General features: G+C 42.7%; 1 protein-coding gene across 5 annotated transcripts in view; it reads right to left on the reverse strand.

Annotated features, from left to right (window-relative positions):
* The window catches only part of MAPKAP1 (MAPK associated protein 1), a 178576-nt gene that overhangs the window by 50651 nt on the left and 113139 nt on the right, over positions 1-14786 (reverse strand). For all 5 annotated transcript variants that reach the window (XM_016210973.2, XM_016210971.2, XM_016210974.2 and 2 more), the window contains one exon: positions 1291-1398. In XM_016210973.2, coding sequence (XP_016066459.1) covers positions 1291-1398 — 108 coding nt within the window. The remainder of the gene's footprint in view (positions 1-1290; positions 1399-14786) is intronic.

Raw genomic sequence — 14786 nt, forward strand, 5'->3', positions numbered from 1 at the left:
TACTTATAACTGGTTACAGACTTCAGGGACACCAACCTTCTGCCTTTGAGAATTTGCTGCTAAATGTAAAGAGCACATTTCACCTTCCTGGTGAGTTTTGCACATGCCTCTCTAGAAGAGGCTGTCAGGGGCCCTGGCCAAAGAGCAGCAGCCTTGCTTAGACGGTCAGTGACATGACGGAAAAACTACTATTCATTCACTCATTCAATCTACAGGGTGGGGCAAAAGTAGGTTTAGAGTAGTTTGTATGGAAAATAATATAATGAATAAATAATACAAGAATAAACGGTTTCACATACTCACAACTACAAACCTACTTTTGCCTCACCCTATATATTTACAAAGCTCCTAAAGTATACAGCCTATAGTAGGTGAGGAGTAAATATTAGTTGAATTAATGAAGGGCAACCTGGTGTGGATCAGGGATGCCCTCACAGACCTAAAATCTCGTGGGGGAAATAGACATCAAAAGATCACTGAGAAAAATATATAATTATGAACAAAAATATATATGCAATGAATAAAAAGTAGTATGTTCTATGACAGAATATAATGAGGGACCCAAATGAAGGGGGGCAGGGAGAGCACAGATAGCCTCTTTGAAAATGTGACATTTAAACTGAGATGAAGGATAACAAACAGTTAGCCAGAGTAGGGGGAAGAGTGTTGTGCACAGAATAAACGGCCTGTGTAAAGGCCCGGGAGCAGGAATGACCATGAGAGCTGGCTATCACAATCTCAATTTTCACATGTCACTTGCTCCTTAAGTCAATGGGAGTACGGAGGTGAGGAATGGCAAAGATTCACAGCTTGGGAACACTAAAGGGAGAATAAAAGGAAATTAACTGAAGTTTTAAAGAGGCTTGCAAGATAGCACCAGGATCTCCTACACGCCTCCTGCTAAGAGTACACACAGTCAGAATTTTCAAAACTTGATATCTGAACAGTGATACTGACAGGGCCAGTTGCTTTATATACAAAATTGCCTTTGCTTGAGAAAAGGCCTCATATTTCTAAGCTGTTTCCAGGACTGATCCTACCTTAGGAAGATACAGTTTAATAAAAAAATATTAATCACAGAGAACTAAACAGGATGCAGTCTTTTTACCAAAAAGCATGAAATCAATCATTTCACCTCAGGATACACTTTTGGCAGGAAGGCTGAGGTCTGCCTTGGAAAACAGTCACTTGAAATCTGCCTAGGGAAGCCAGACCAGTGTCCCCAAACACATGACTTCTAAGCACGTTTACAACGGACAAAGCAGACATGGAGCAAGGAGGCCAACATACTGTTCTCGCGGACCAGGCAGAACTCCCAAACGCTCTGGCTCTCCAAAGTGCTCTCCAGGTCCACGGCGACATTGGGTTCACTCTGCTTCTCCAGGCGGTACTGAGGGCCTGGAAGATCAAAGGGGCAGGAGGAGGGGAGGAAGTCTGAAACACTGAACTTTACATTGTAAAAACACCACATACTGGCAAAAAGCTGTTAAAGCGTTAGGAAAATGCTGAAGTCTGTCTTGAGGGTCTAGCTATCCAGGATGGGGAGAGTTTGGATATTTTTCACACAAGGTTTCACACACTTGTCTGTTCTACTATCAAGTCTGTTTTTGCTCAGTTCTCCCTGAAACAAGGTGAGAGGTAGATGGCCTTTGGGTCAGGCTGACCTGTAATCGCAATGTGGTACATGGTTTCTCAGATATGAGCATGTAACCTACCCTTTTCTGAGCCTGTTCCCTAATAAGGAATACTTATACCCTGAAGGGTTATTATGAACAGTGGCAATGACATACTCTAAGTATAAAGAAATAAGTACAGAAAGGAAAAATACTTAGTAACTACACATTCCTACAAAAGTAGTTATTAGTAATCATTATATAGCAATGAACAATCAATTTGAGCAGGAATAAGGTATGTTTAGAACTCTAACATGATATTCCAAAAATTAAAATAAAATTTAAAAATCAGATGAGGTTAAAACAAATCTCAGGTTTCTGGGTTATCATTATAGGACAATGGATGCTGACTCATGTTTTTATTGAAACATTTGTGAAAACACAAAGACAAAGGTTTAATAATCCTGGAAACAGGAATACTGGCTATCCTCACACAGGGGGTTCTGGCAGATCTTAATAAAACACTGGGACATTTTATACATTTATTCCTGTATTTCTTTGTCAAGCCAAATGACAATCTTGTTCTCAGATAACACCTAATGGGTCCAATGATCAGATTCAAAAGACTGCTCCTGTTGTTAATGGTTATTGAAAAGATTAGAGGCGTAAGGAACTGTCTCATTGTTTTGACCAGAAAGGCGTGTGTGGTCAGACAGCGGAGAGGTGTGAGCGATCTGAGGGGAGCTGAGGCCTCCCAGGAGGAACCAGTACTTTTAGATATGTCCTTGACCTGCTGTCAACTTAACCAGTGCTTCTTCATCAGTTGAAGGCAATTCGCTCACCTCAAGTCATTTTCCTCTCCCATAGTCTATGTTCATCTGTGGCACTGTAGTTCCATGGTATATCTGAACTTTTCTTTAACTTAATTTCATCAGCATTTCTGCCAGTTTTGAGTTCTTACATTCAGTTCTTTTTATGATATTTACAGCTTTTAAACCTTTATTAAGTAAACAATGCTCAAAACACATATAACTGTGTATTTAAGCAAGTACATGCTCAGAAGTCTGCACAATTCTTATAAACTCTCATACTCTGTATTCAGGTCAAGAATGTATTGTATTTCAACATTATACATAATTAAATTTAATTTCAAAAAGACTAAGCACATAAAGGTATGGAAATGCAGATAATTCTTGGTCTCTGCTACCTGTCACCTGTCAGTGACAACATTTGTCAATTGCCAGGCATGTCTGCTGCTGATCACTGCATGCCTTCACATTCACTGGTGGAAGTAATCACAGGAAAATCATGCCCAGCTGAACTTTAAGAAAACTTAGCTGGTGAGAGATTCCTATGCACCTTCCCTACCACCCACCTTTCACAGCTGTGGGCGTCCTCAGCCCACTGGGGGGAGTCCCCCTTGAACCTAGAGAGCTGCTTTCTAAGACACTGGCCTATTAAATAAGCTCTGACTGTCTCACCTCCAATAACTCTCAGTAACGCTGTGTGTAAGGCACTGACATCCGCTTCTATGAATTTTCAGTGATATCTGGGTACAAAGTTTAGCTACAATAAATCATTTTTTCATGATAGCTAAAAACAGGGAAAAACCTAGATGTAATAAAATATTGTGAAAAATACAGTTAAACAAAATATTGTGAAATATTAAAAGTAATGATGTAAAAATATTTAATTTTATAAAACATGTTTATAATATGCTATTTTATGAAATAAAATTATAACAAAATATGTGCAGGATAACTGCAATTATGAAAAATATATGTAAAGTCACACGGGGAAAAATACTGAAAGGTTGTTTCCAAAATGTGAACAGTGGTCATACTGGACAGTGAGAAAATGAGTGTTTTTATTTTTCTTTAGTGTTATTCTGTATTTTTCACATTTCTATAATAAAGGCTACTTTTATAATTTACTAAACATCATATACAATACAAGTCCTCTGATTTCTTACCATGCCATTTTTCTGAGGATACTATAATCATCACATATCATGGCGTCTCCAATGGGTCTTTGTGTCATATACAAAATTTAATCAAAACTAGACACTATTTGTTTATGTAGATCGATATTTTCATCGTAAGCAACCCTGCAACCTAGAATGCTTACTGTGACTTCGAGTGCAGTGTACAGGTCACTGGGCTTCTTGAGCTGCCTGCCTGACAGCCGGACTGTAAGTAAACCACCCCTTTCCTGATCGCTGGGAGCCAACCAGTGGCGGCATTAGGGTGTACTTCAGGCTGGTCTCTTTTGCACACTTTCTCCTTCCAGTCACTGCAGCTGCCTAGGAAACATGGATGAGGGAAGAAGCCAGGGGAGGTAGGGAGTGCTAAGAAGGGTCCTGTATCCCTAAACACAAGTCCCTGCATCACTGTCAAAGCTGTAAATGCCATCACTCAACATTTACTTTCTTGTCCTTGGGTGTTGCAGATATTTCTGTTGAAATAGTCTGGTTCCAGAAAGTAGCTTTAGGACTTTCCCCTTGAAGTTTAGTATGATGATGACTCTCATTTAATGAATGACCATGATACTAGAAGCACTCTACATACGTTACCTTACTGAATCCTCACAGTAACTCTTAGAGAGTATTATTCCCATTTGCCAGATTGGGACCTTGGAGGTTGGCAGGGCAAAGTAACTTGCCCAAGATCTCAAAGTTAGGAAGTAGAAACGGGAAAATGAAACCCAAGGATCTTTGACTCTAAAGCCTATCTTCTGAACGTTTCTTCCTCTTGCAAACTATAAACTATTGGCCAATTATAAAGAGGCCATAGTTTATACCATAAGTATAGATTTTTATAGATTTGTGGGTTCATTTGGGTTCTGAGTCAATTAACTTCTGGTTTCTATAAATTCAAAATGAAAAATGATCTGAAAGAATTTAAGGAAATTCACACATACTAAATAGCCCATGCTATGGCTGTACCCGGGCCCTTATGAGGACAGAATCACCTTATCTGTCCATCCATTCAGGAAGACTCCCTCCCACCTTTCCTTAAGAATATTCCCATGTGTGCCTAGTTTTGTTAGTAACTGAAATTTTGAGTGTCATCTGCTCTCGGTACTCTCTGCTCTTCCCTAAAAGCCAAATAACAACTTGGAAACCCACTTCTGAACTCAGCAAAGGACTGATGGGTTTTAGCTTTGGGGAAGGTAGGGTGGTTAAACTGTAGATGAGAGACTTAAACCAAATGGAAAATTCCCTGTTCCAAATATCAAGTTGTCTCCTCATTCTTGCCCAAACATTGGATAACTTATCTTCACACAGAATGACTATTTCACACATTTTCCTCTGAAAAGGCAGATTGATAACTTCAGGCCATACTGTGTAATGAGAGGCAGGGTAGAGATGAGAAGCAATACTGTGTGATGATGCACGCCATGGACTTGGGGCCAGATTGCCTCGGGCTGGTCCTGGCTGAGTCCTCAAAGGTTTGTCTGAGGATTCAATGAGTAACAGTTGTAAAGCAGTTAGAACAGTGTCTGATGCATTAATAGTGTTATTTAAGTGTCAGCCATCATCACTCATCATCAGACTATAACAATACTAACAGATCACTTAACAGGGCCTACTGTGTGCCAAGTACTATGCTAGACCTGTTATATAGATCATTTAATTTACTGTCACCCTAGGATTAAAGAGTATGACTCTGTTCTGTGATTTAGCCTAAGTAACTTGCGCAATGCCTCACAGGAAGTGGTGGGACCAGGATTCACCCCAGGGCTGCCTGGGCCTGCATTCTCTACGTTACATATGAACCATGGTGCCTCGTTCGTGACAAGTGCTTGATAAATGTCTGTTGATGATGGTCAAGATTATGACAACCGAGATCTACTATCTATCAAACGATAGTTTCTATCGAATGCTTGTTTAATTTTAAGGCAGCTGACACGAAAGGAAAGAAAAAACAGCGTCCAAAACCATTTAAAAAAGACAAGCTGTGAGGTCAGTTTCTATTAATATACTTCTGCCAAAGAAATTATTATATAAACTATAAAAGGCTCTTTCACACTGAACAGGACATAGTTCTCAAGGCAACATCCACCCTTTGGAAAGAGGTTTTAAAATGTCACAGCTGCTCCTGAAGCCACAAGCCTTGCACTTCACAGAGCATGGAAGCACAAAAGGGAGATTCTGGGAAGCAGCTCCTCTGCAGTGACAAGAGATCTGTCGGGCACTTCAGTGACACATTTATTGCAGTAACACCAGGCCACCAAATGGGCTAGAACAAAAGACTGCTCTGGGCACTTTGGGAGGGTTCCAAGTTCTAATACTGGAGCAGGACTTTTATGGGATTTTGTAAACCCAAAGCAAGCACCTCAGCACAGAAGTTTCAAAGATAATCTGTAGTATCTGCTGGGTGGGTGATGCATACGTGCTAGTCCAGTTTCCTCAACATGATCCCTTTAATTCTTGACTGAAACATAAAAGGCTTTAGTATGCAATTCCTTAACAACAGAGAGCCAGCTGAGGGTGCAAATCCAATGGGAAACAAGTGCAGAAGCCCAGAGAGAGAGGAGCCATACCACCGCCTCCATCACTCTGTGCCTTATTCCTAAATTCCCATGGGAGAAACTTCCTTCAGCCCTTGGAAGCAGGATGAGCTGTACTTCCTTGGAGCAATCAATGGGCTTACTCTTTTGTATTTTTAGACACTTGGACCTAAGTCATGTAACTAACTGATACTGTGTCCCTTTCTCCTTTGCCCATTAGGAAGTTCAGCACTAAATGTGTGACCCGACTGTGATGACTGGACACATGTTTCTGTGTTATTTAATCATTTGGATCTTTATTTGCCATTTCCCGTTGTGTAGTTTTTAATTCATGTATTTTTTATCCTCCTATAATAACGTACATTTTCCAAACGATTCTGGATTGAAGTGGGATATAAGTGAATTAACCTATCATTATGACTGCTGAGCATCAGAACAAGTTTGAGGACCTCCTGTCTGAGGAAAAATGATAAAAGTCAAAGGCTGAACACTTTCCTGGATACGCCTTTGTGTCAACTATCTTCCATTCACCAACTTAAAGAGCTGCTTTAATCTGAAAGTAGCCAGAAGAAGGTTAAGTGTGAGCAAATAAGAGGCAAGGCTAGGTTTTGAGCAGAAAACTCCTGGTCTTTGTACTCTCTCAGGGAGTAACAATGCCTTCTGGGAAAGTTACTCAATCTCTGTGTATTTTTTCATCTGTAAAACGAGGATAACTGAACTTCCCTCAGAAGGCTGCTGTGAGGATTGAGACAACCCTCAACTCCCTTGGTGATGGTTGCTATTACTGCAAGGACAGGCTGCCATGAGGTGTAGGCAGATCCCTACCCCCAAAGTCACAAAAGACTAACAGCCCCATTAAGGGCAGAGACACAGTGGCAGGGAATGCTGGCATCAAAGCAGAGATCCTCTCTCACAGGTGTCCAAGGTGGGCGTGTGGGGTGGGAAAGGGAACATATCCATTTAAACTAGCTTGCTTTTAAGCCACAGGCAGCATTTCAGATTAGAGACTTGTTCAGCAGCCAGGGTCCCTCAAGCTCCCTAGTCTCTCACGTCCTACAAACATAGTCTAAAAATGGTGACAGAACAAACCATGGCAACACAGATATCAAAGGATATATGATGTTATAATGTCATCCATACATCCAGTTAAACTTTTTTTGAGCATCAACAATGTCCCAGACACAGATGAATTATCAATGATCCCCACCCTCAAGCAGGCTGGGGAGGCAAGACACAAGTGAGCAGATAAGTTACAAATACCCAACAGTATTCTTCCCTGGGTCAGGACAAGGTGCTATGGGAACACAGAAGAGGGGACAATGAACTTCCCTTTGTTGAGGTGGAAACATCTGAACCCAGTCTTGAAGGAGGAATTGGAGCAGGGGAAGAAGAGGGAATTAGTGCATTCCTAGAGGAAACAGCATGTGCAAAGGCAAGGAGCTACTGCATAGCCCACACGGACCAAGGGAAATTCAGCGTCAAAAAGGCCTAGTAGGCTTGGTGAGGGTTTGAGGGGAAGCTGCAGCTGGGATACTTGACACAGACAGTTTGTCAAGGTTTGGATTCTCTCTTATAAGCAATGGGTGCTACAGAGCCGGGGAGTGACATAATTGCTTTATATTTTGGTAAGACTTCTGGTGGCACTGTTGACAATGGGCTGCAGGACACTGGTGGCAGGGAGACCCATTCAAAGGGAATCGTGCCAAACCTTGTCTGCTCTATGGCAGGCCGGCTGAATCCCATTTCCTCACTGAGCCAAAGCCATCACTGACAAGCTGATGCTGTCAATATGAGAGCTCAGACCCAACATCAGCTCTTCTAAAATGTCTGCAGTTAAGTGTCAGTCCCATCGCTTATAACTCTTCCTCTAGGGGCGACTATAATCATTTTCTGCTTGATCTTAATATAAGCACTGAATTATATTCGAGTGATAACCACTGTAGCTTATACCCCCTCTGAGGCTCAGATTGGATAATTTGGAGTTTAAATAATAAAAAAGGAACAAGCTGACATGACAATAAGGTCACACTTTAGCCTCTTCTGAGCCAATATACAATTTGCTCTCGGTGAAACAGCTGAATATAATCGAATTAAATACAATTCCTATTACAAAAGAAGAAAGACCAAGGCTGGTCCAATAAACCAATTCTCCTGCCTACTTAAACTGCAAAACCTTCAGGAAAGGTTTTGAAAGCATGACCCATCAGTTCTAATTTTTAAAACTTATCCTTTCAGTCAAGACTAGAAAAAGGCCCATTCCAACTTTTATCTTTACTACAAAGTGCTGTTATCTTGGCCTGATGTCAGGAGCTCTATCTCTCTTTCTGCTGACAAGCAGAGACGAGAAAGATAAGATTGGAAACGAATCTCACTTCTCTGAGTAAATAAATAATCAATACTCATCTAAATGTAAATGAGAAGGTAGCCCCCTCTGATAACAGCACTCTTATCAGAGAGCCAATTTTCTTCAGACATTTGGCCTCAACCAAATCACCATCATTCAACCCCAGCCTAATGGCAAAAAATCGTAACTAAATTGAACCGATCACCAGAGATCAACTAAGTTCGGCCTTGGCCACTTCAGGTTCGAATGTTTGGGAATGCAATTTTGCCCCCATTAACTTTCAATAGCAATGAAGAACAGACTGGTCAAGGGGCCAGTCTGTGCAATAAACAAACCCCAGAAAGGGGGCTGCCAGAGGATGAGGAGTGGGTTTAAGTGTTTAAACAATGCCATAACTACCCTACAGCAAACCCCAAAGCCATGAAAGGAAGCTGATACTGTGGGGTGGGGAGAGAGCAGTCTTACCACTTATCAAAGGCTTGGCTGAAATTGAGAAGGCGTTTAATTTGCCTGACAATGATGGCTAAAGTTTATTAAAACAAATGGAAATAAATTAAAAAAGAGATATTACAAAGCTAAAGTAGCTAAAAATAACCTAAGGTTCGAATGATCAATTTCCTCCAACTAATTTTCATCAGACTTAGTCTGACCCAGCAGTGCTGCACTGACCTGATTTTACTGAAATAAGACGCCGTCTACAAGACAAATCACTTTAAAACCACTGCGCTGGGGTTTCCATTTCTTTGCTGCAAGACTCAATTCACTGCTGATGAGAGTATTGGGGAAATTATGACTATTATTGATAGGACAGCAAAACCACTTTTACACAGTAGTCCTCAAGTCGACAGAAAGCTTGCACTGGACCATTAACGGAGGTGTCAGCTAGAATCAGAAATTACAAAGGGTGGGAAAGTCCTAATTTTTAGAGTATGTTAAGGACACCAGACACAGAAGCAGCAGCCGCTATTCATCCTCTAAGAGTAACAAAGTCGAAATAAGGATCAGCGGAGGGGAAGGCTGCTCTGCCTGCAGTTAGGGAAAGGAAATGCTTCTTTTTCTACCTGGTCCTTGAGTTTTGAGAGCATAGGCTCAACATTCCACTCCAAATCTTTATCAGCCAAAGGAGGCCACGTCTGGAGTGAGACAGAACTGCTCCAAGTTTTACCATCTCTGCTCCTAGCGAGTATCAAACCCTAGAAGGTGGACATGTTGTTAGAGCCTGAGTTTTGGTGTCAAAAAGACTTGGATGAAAATCTTGGCTCTTTCAGAAGCTATGCGACATTCAGCAAGTTAGGTGATCTAAACCTTCATGCAGTAACTCCAAAGACTATGTGTAACATAGTGTAAACACTCCGTAACTGTCACTTGTTAGAACTCTATGTAAATTTAACCAAATCTTCAATTTGCCCTTTTTGAAAACAACAGTGACTGACATTGAGGTCCTTCCTGGCCCTTAACAAAGTGTTTTACACGCATTGGCTCTCTGAATCATAAAATTCTAGGAGGCGGGCCCTATTATAACCCCCATTTACAGAGAAGATAAAAAAAGTGAAGTAGTTGAGTCACGTGCCCACGGTGAGCCAGGATGAGGCATGATACTCCAGAGCCTGTGCTCGTAACCACACTACCGAGCTGTATTCCAGAAAGAATATTCTACAATCTTCTTGACCTTTGGGTTGAAAAAAAGAAATCGTAAGGTTGAGATGATTTATCAGTTCAGAAAGAAGTGAAGATGTAGGCTCTGGGACTAGGAGGGAAGACAGAGGAGGTAGCTGTTCTGAGGGGGTCAAAATTGACGCCTCCCCACCCCCTCTGCCCTAACTTGCAAGTACCTATCTGACAAGCGCGAAATGTGAACACCAGCTGCTTGCCCTGATTTTTTGTTTGGGGAGGGGGCCTTTTCTAAGTTAAATGATTTACAGAGTTACTGCCTCAATCCACAGTTCCGAAAGTGTGATTTCTTTAGGGTTTAACTATACCCATTTCTAGTCCTGTTACAACTTTTTTATTGCGATAGAAAACATTTACTGGAAATATGTTACTGCTATTACCAGGTCATAAAATAAAAAGAAAAATAGTTTATGTATTGCCATCATTTCCAATCATCAATCAGAAAGTGCCAAGAGGAGGGAAGGAAAGGGCGCACAGCTGAGCTTTCCTTCTTTGTGGACGAGAAAATGCAGGAGCCTCATAATTCTTTAGAACGAATTTCTTCCTGAATACCCAGCCTTGCAGGAGGCTCCTGGGAGGAGGAAGAAGGCACACCTTTTGGCATCTCCCTCCTCCCGCAGCCTGGCCGATCCGCGTCAGAATCAACAGCTCTTTCATCCCCACTTCCCGGGGCCTTGCCTCCTCAGGGCACCTAGCGTGCTGGAAGAGAAGCCCCTCTATTTGTCGATGCCCTGTCCCACCCCCTCCAATAAGGGCACTCTTTGAAGCCCGGGGTGGAGAGACTTGAAAAAACCCAACTCTGCATTCCCAGAGCTCAGCTCTTTGTAGGTGCTCAATAATCTTTGTTAAACAGGATGACTTCAAAGAGGTGGCATTTAAAATTGAACAACCTTGACCCAACAAAGGAATCCATCCTGAGAAACATTACTCCAAGCACACAATGATGTATGTTCAAAGACGTTCACTGCAGCACTGTTTTAATATCAAAGATTGCACAATCTAAATTTTCTTCAGCAGGAAACTATTAAATAAATTATAGAATATATGTACACTGGGATGTTATGTAGTTGTTAAAAAATAAAGCTAAGTTAGTAAGACATGGGAAGATTTCTTTGATAATTATTAAATTTAAAAACATATCGACTGTATGGAGTATGCTCCAGTTTAAAAAAGTCAAACCCAGCAATATGTTTATTTACATGTGTGAGTGCAAATTTGCTGCACACACACCCCAACAAAATCTGAATGGAAATGAGCCAAACTGTCCTCACAGTGGCTCTGTTGACTAGAATTTACCTCTGGGTGCAGAATGGGGTAATAGCGAAGGTGAAGGCTTTTGCTTTTTACTTTATAGACTTCTATCTTGTTTGGATTTTTGACAGTGGGCATATATACAGGCATTACTTTTGTCATTAAAAATCCAATTTAAAAAAATGAGGTGGAACAATTTTAGAGATGATTCCAGCTAGATCAGATTAGGGACTGTGGCCTCTGGGGCTTCTCTCACTGTCTCTGGCTCCTCACAGATTACAGGGGCTCAGCAGCGGCTGAGACACCTAAGCAGCTGCGGAGTCAGGCACTAAAATGGCACAGATCCTAGGATGTTCAGGAGTTCCCATGGTCCAGTCAAGCCATGGATTGGACCACAGAGACTTCCAGAGCTGCTCAAAGGAACAAGGCAGCAAAGGTGAAGAGGACGGCTCATCTGAGGCTGGGCTGCTGGTGCTGAGTTCTGTTCACAGAAAGGCCATGACAGAGGACCAAGGGTCAGAGTGCCCACCTGCTGCTCTGTCACTCCAGTTCAAACAGCTGTGCCTGCCCCATCCTCACGCATTCCACGTGGGCTGTGGAGAACAAAGGGTGATTCCGTACTGTCTCTCTCTGGCTCCTCAAGCCCCCTGTAGGGCAGTCCTGACGCCTCCACTCAGGCTTTGAGAACACAGGAGGTATGGCAGGGGTCTGCAGACAGGGCAGGGAGGTCTGGATTTGACCCCTGCCCTAAACTCAACATTGTACGGGTGTGTGTGTGTGTGTTTTCCAGAGAGTGCCCTACAACCTCTGCAGACCCCAACACATTTGGGATGGTATAATGGTTATAAGCCAGACTGCTTGTTTTTGAATTCCCAGCTCCACCACTTACTAGCTGTGAGACGCTGGGCAAGTTGCTTAACCTTTCTGTGCCCTGCTTCCCCGTCTGTAAAGAAGGGATCATAACAGTGCCTACCTCTTAGAGCTGTTCCCAGGATTCATTAAGTCATATCCCTGGGTAGCCACTTCTGCTTTCCAGGCAGCACGCTGAGGGGCAGGCAGGTGGGTGTCTAGCTCTCCAGCAGACACTGGAGCCTCTAGAGGTCTCCCACACTGGCCTCATTTCTTTCCCCTTCCACCTAATAACACAGGGATCCAGACACATCCTCCAAACCATGCCGTTTCAACCCCGTCTTCGCTTACACTAGTGCCTCTGTCTGGAATAACCTTCCTTCTACTTCACTAGTGCTGCTCTCTCCTGCCAGAGGAATCAAAACTCTATGCAGGACCCACTGCCTCTGGACTTCTTGAGCATCCCACACTAAAAAAATCTCTGATGAGGTTTGGCTCTTGGACTAACTACATGCACGTTGAGAGCATATTTCAGTATCTCCTCATTCCTAGGACAGCCACAGCACCAGGTGTGTTCAGTGGATATTTTGTAACTAAATGGAAGTCCAGTCTGCTTGGCTACCACCCTGACTACCTACCTCTTCCTCCAAAGCAGACTTGAGGCTCCAATTCCATCTGACTCCAAATGCCCCACTGTTTGGAGACTCCTAATAATGCTCCAACTCTAACTGGCTTTCCTGGGGATGGATGGAGCTAGTGTGGGTCAAGCTGAGACAATCTGCTGCTTTGGATAGTGGCTGGAACATGGAAGACCTACACTGTCAGGGGCCAGTCCCCCATCTCGATCAGTTCAGGTCCCTCACCCAGGCCTGCCTTCTCTTGCCACAGCATGTCCCAACATGCTTCCTACCAGTTCTCTGAGCTGCAACACACAGGCCTAAATGGAAACCACTCAACATCAGAGCAAGAAGACGTAGTCATGAACAATCCACAACTTCAAAACCGGGAGAAGGCTGGAAGCCACTGGACAAGTGCTGTGCCCACCCTATCACAGGCAGAGAGAGGCTGAAGGGAGACACTCTGCTACCAGGAGGAATGCCAAAAGTCCACATCCTGCCACTAACCTGCCGTGAACGCACTTTCCTTTGAAGAAAGGAGGCCTGATATTACTTGTGAAAAAGAAATATTTTCCCTCCTTCAAATCCAGATTTCACTTGTTAGAAAGGATGGAAGCCTTTAACACTGTCCCTTAGCATCCAATTTTTCAATCCAATTTGTTTTTCTTAACTTGAGTCACTGTGACATTACCAAATTTTACATACAGTTATCTGTTGCTCTGTAAAGAAATACAGATGGTTTTTGTGGAAATAAACAGTCATTTATTTTAAACAATTGTAAAATAGTTTATGGAAACCAGTGGGGTAATGCATTCAAATAAATGCCAAAAGTGGCTGATGGGGAGCCAGGCGCTAAATCACACTGCTGAGGAATTCGGCTGCAGGGAACAGATAGTAAATCCAGAGTGACAGAATTTCCCGTGATGGCAAAGGTTTCTGACATCCAGTCCAGTACTCAAAAACCACAGCAGTTCAAACCCATTTTCCTTAACACAGCCTTGACAGCCAGTGAAATTAGTAAATTTAGTCACAAGCACCTAAGGACAAAAACAAAAGAAACAAACAAAAAGGAGACTTCATTTGTCTGCAGCCTTTTCTGAGCTGTAACACGGTGACTCCAACCCAAGTCAATGCAGAACAAGCTTGGGGCCAAATGTTTTTGATCATGAGACTTTGTTATGATACTGTGGAATCTGAAGACTTCCATTCAAATCCACTTATGCTAGAGACTGGCTTGGGTAAACCACATCCTCTCTGAACCTCAGTCTCCTCTTGTAAAATGAGGATAATATTTGTAGGTACCTGACAGCTGCTGAGCAGATTCAGTGAGGCACCAGGAGTGCCCATGGCCATGGTGGAAGGGGTTCTAACCCTGGTGAGACAGCAGGTCCTAAGCCCCATTGAAAATGAATAGTGTGGGCCCACCTCTGCAGGACCCAAAGGGACTCCCATCACTTACTTGCTTTGATTTTACATGACAGCCAACTACAAACTTTTAAAACTTTCCTTCTCAAACCTTTCCTTTTTCCTTCTAACTGGGTTCCAATGATGAAACCATGGGTCTCCCAATGAATTAACTCAGTTCATCAAACATTTAGGGAACATACCATGTGCCACGATCTGAGCTAGGCACTGTAGGTCAAAGATAATTAAGACGGCCTCTGGCCTCTGAGAATTCAGGGTAGTGAAAGAGGCAGCCACAAGTTTGGAATACTTCCTCCTTACTGACGTTAAGTCAGCTCCCAAGTTCTGTAGACTCTACCCACTTAACCAATCTCCCTTGCCCACAGTAATGGTCTCCCAACCCATCTCCTAGCCTCCTGCCATCCATTCTACACCCTGTTGCCAAAGAGTGCTTTTTGGAGTCAAACACTGAAGGCTATCACTTCTGTGTTTAAAATCATTTCACAACTTCAACACGGCCAACTC

The sequence above is a fragment of the Miniopterus natalensis genome, chromosome 12 (genome assembly GCF_054644295.1).
Source record: "Miniopterus natalensis isolate mMinNat1 chromosome 12, mMinNat1.hap1, whole genome shotgun sequence".
Taxonomy (NCBI): domain Eukaryota; kingdom Metazoa; phylum Chordata; class Mammalia; order Chiroptera; family Miniopteridae; genus Miniopterus; species Miniopterus natalensis.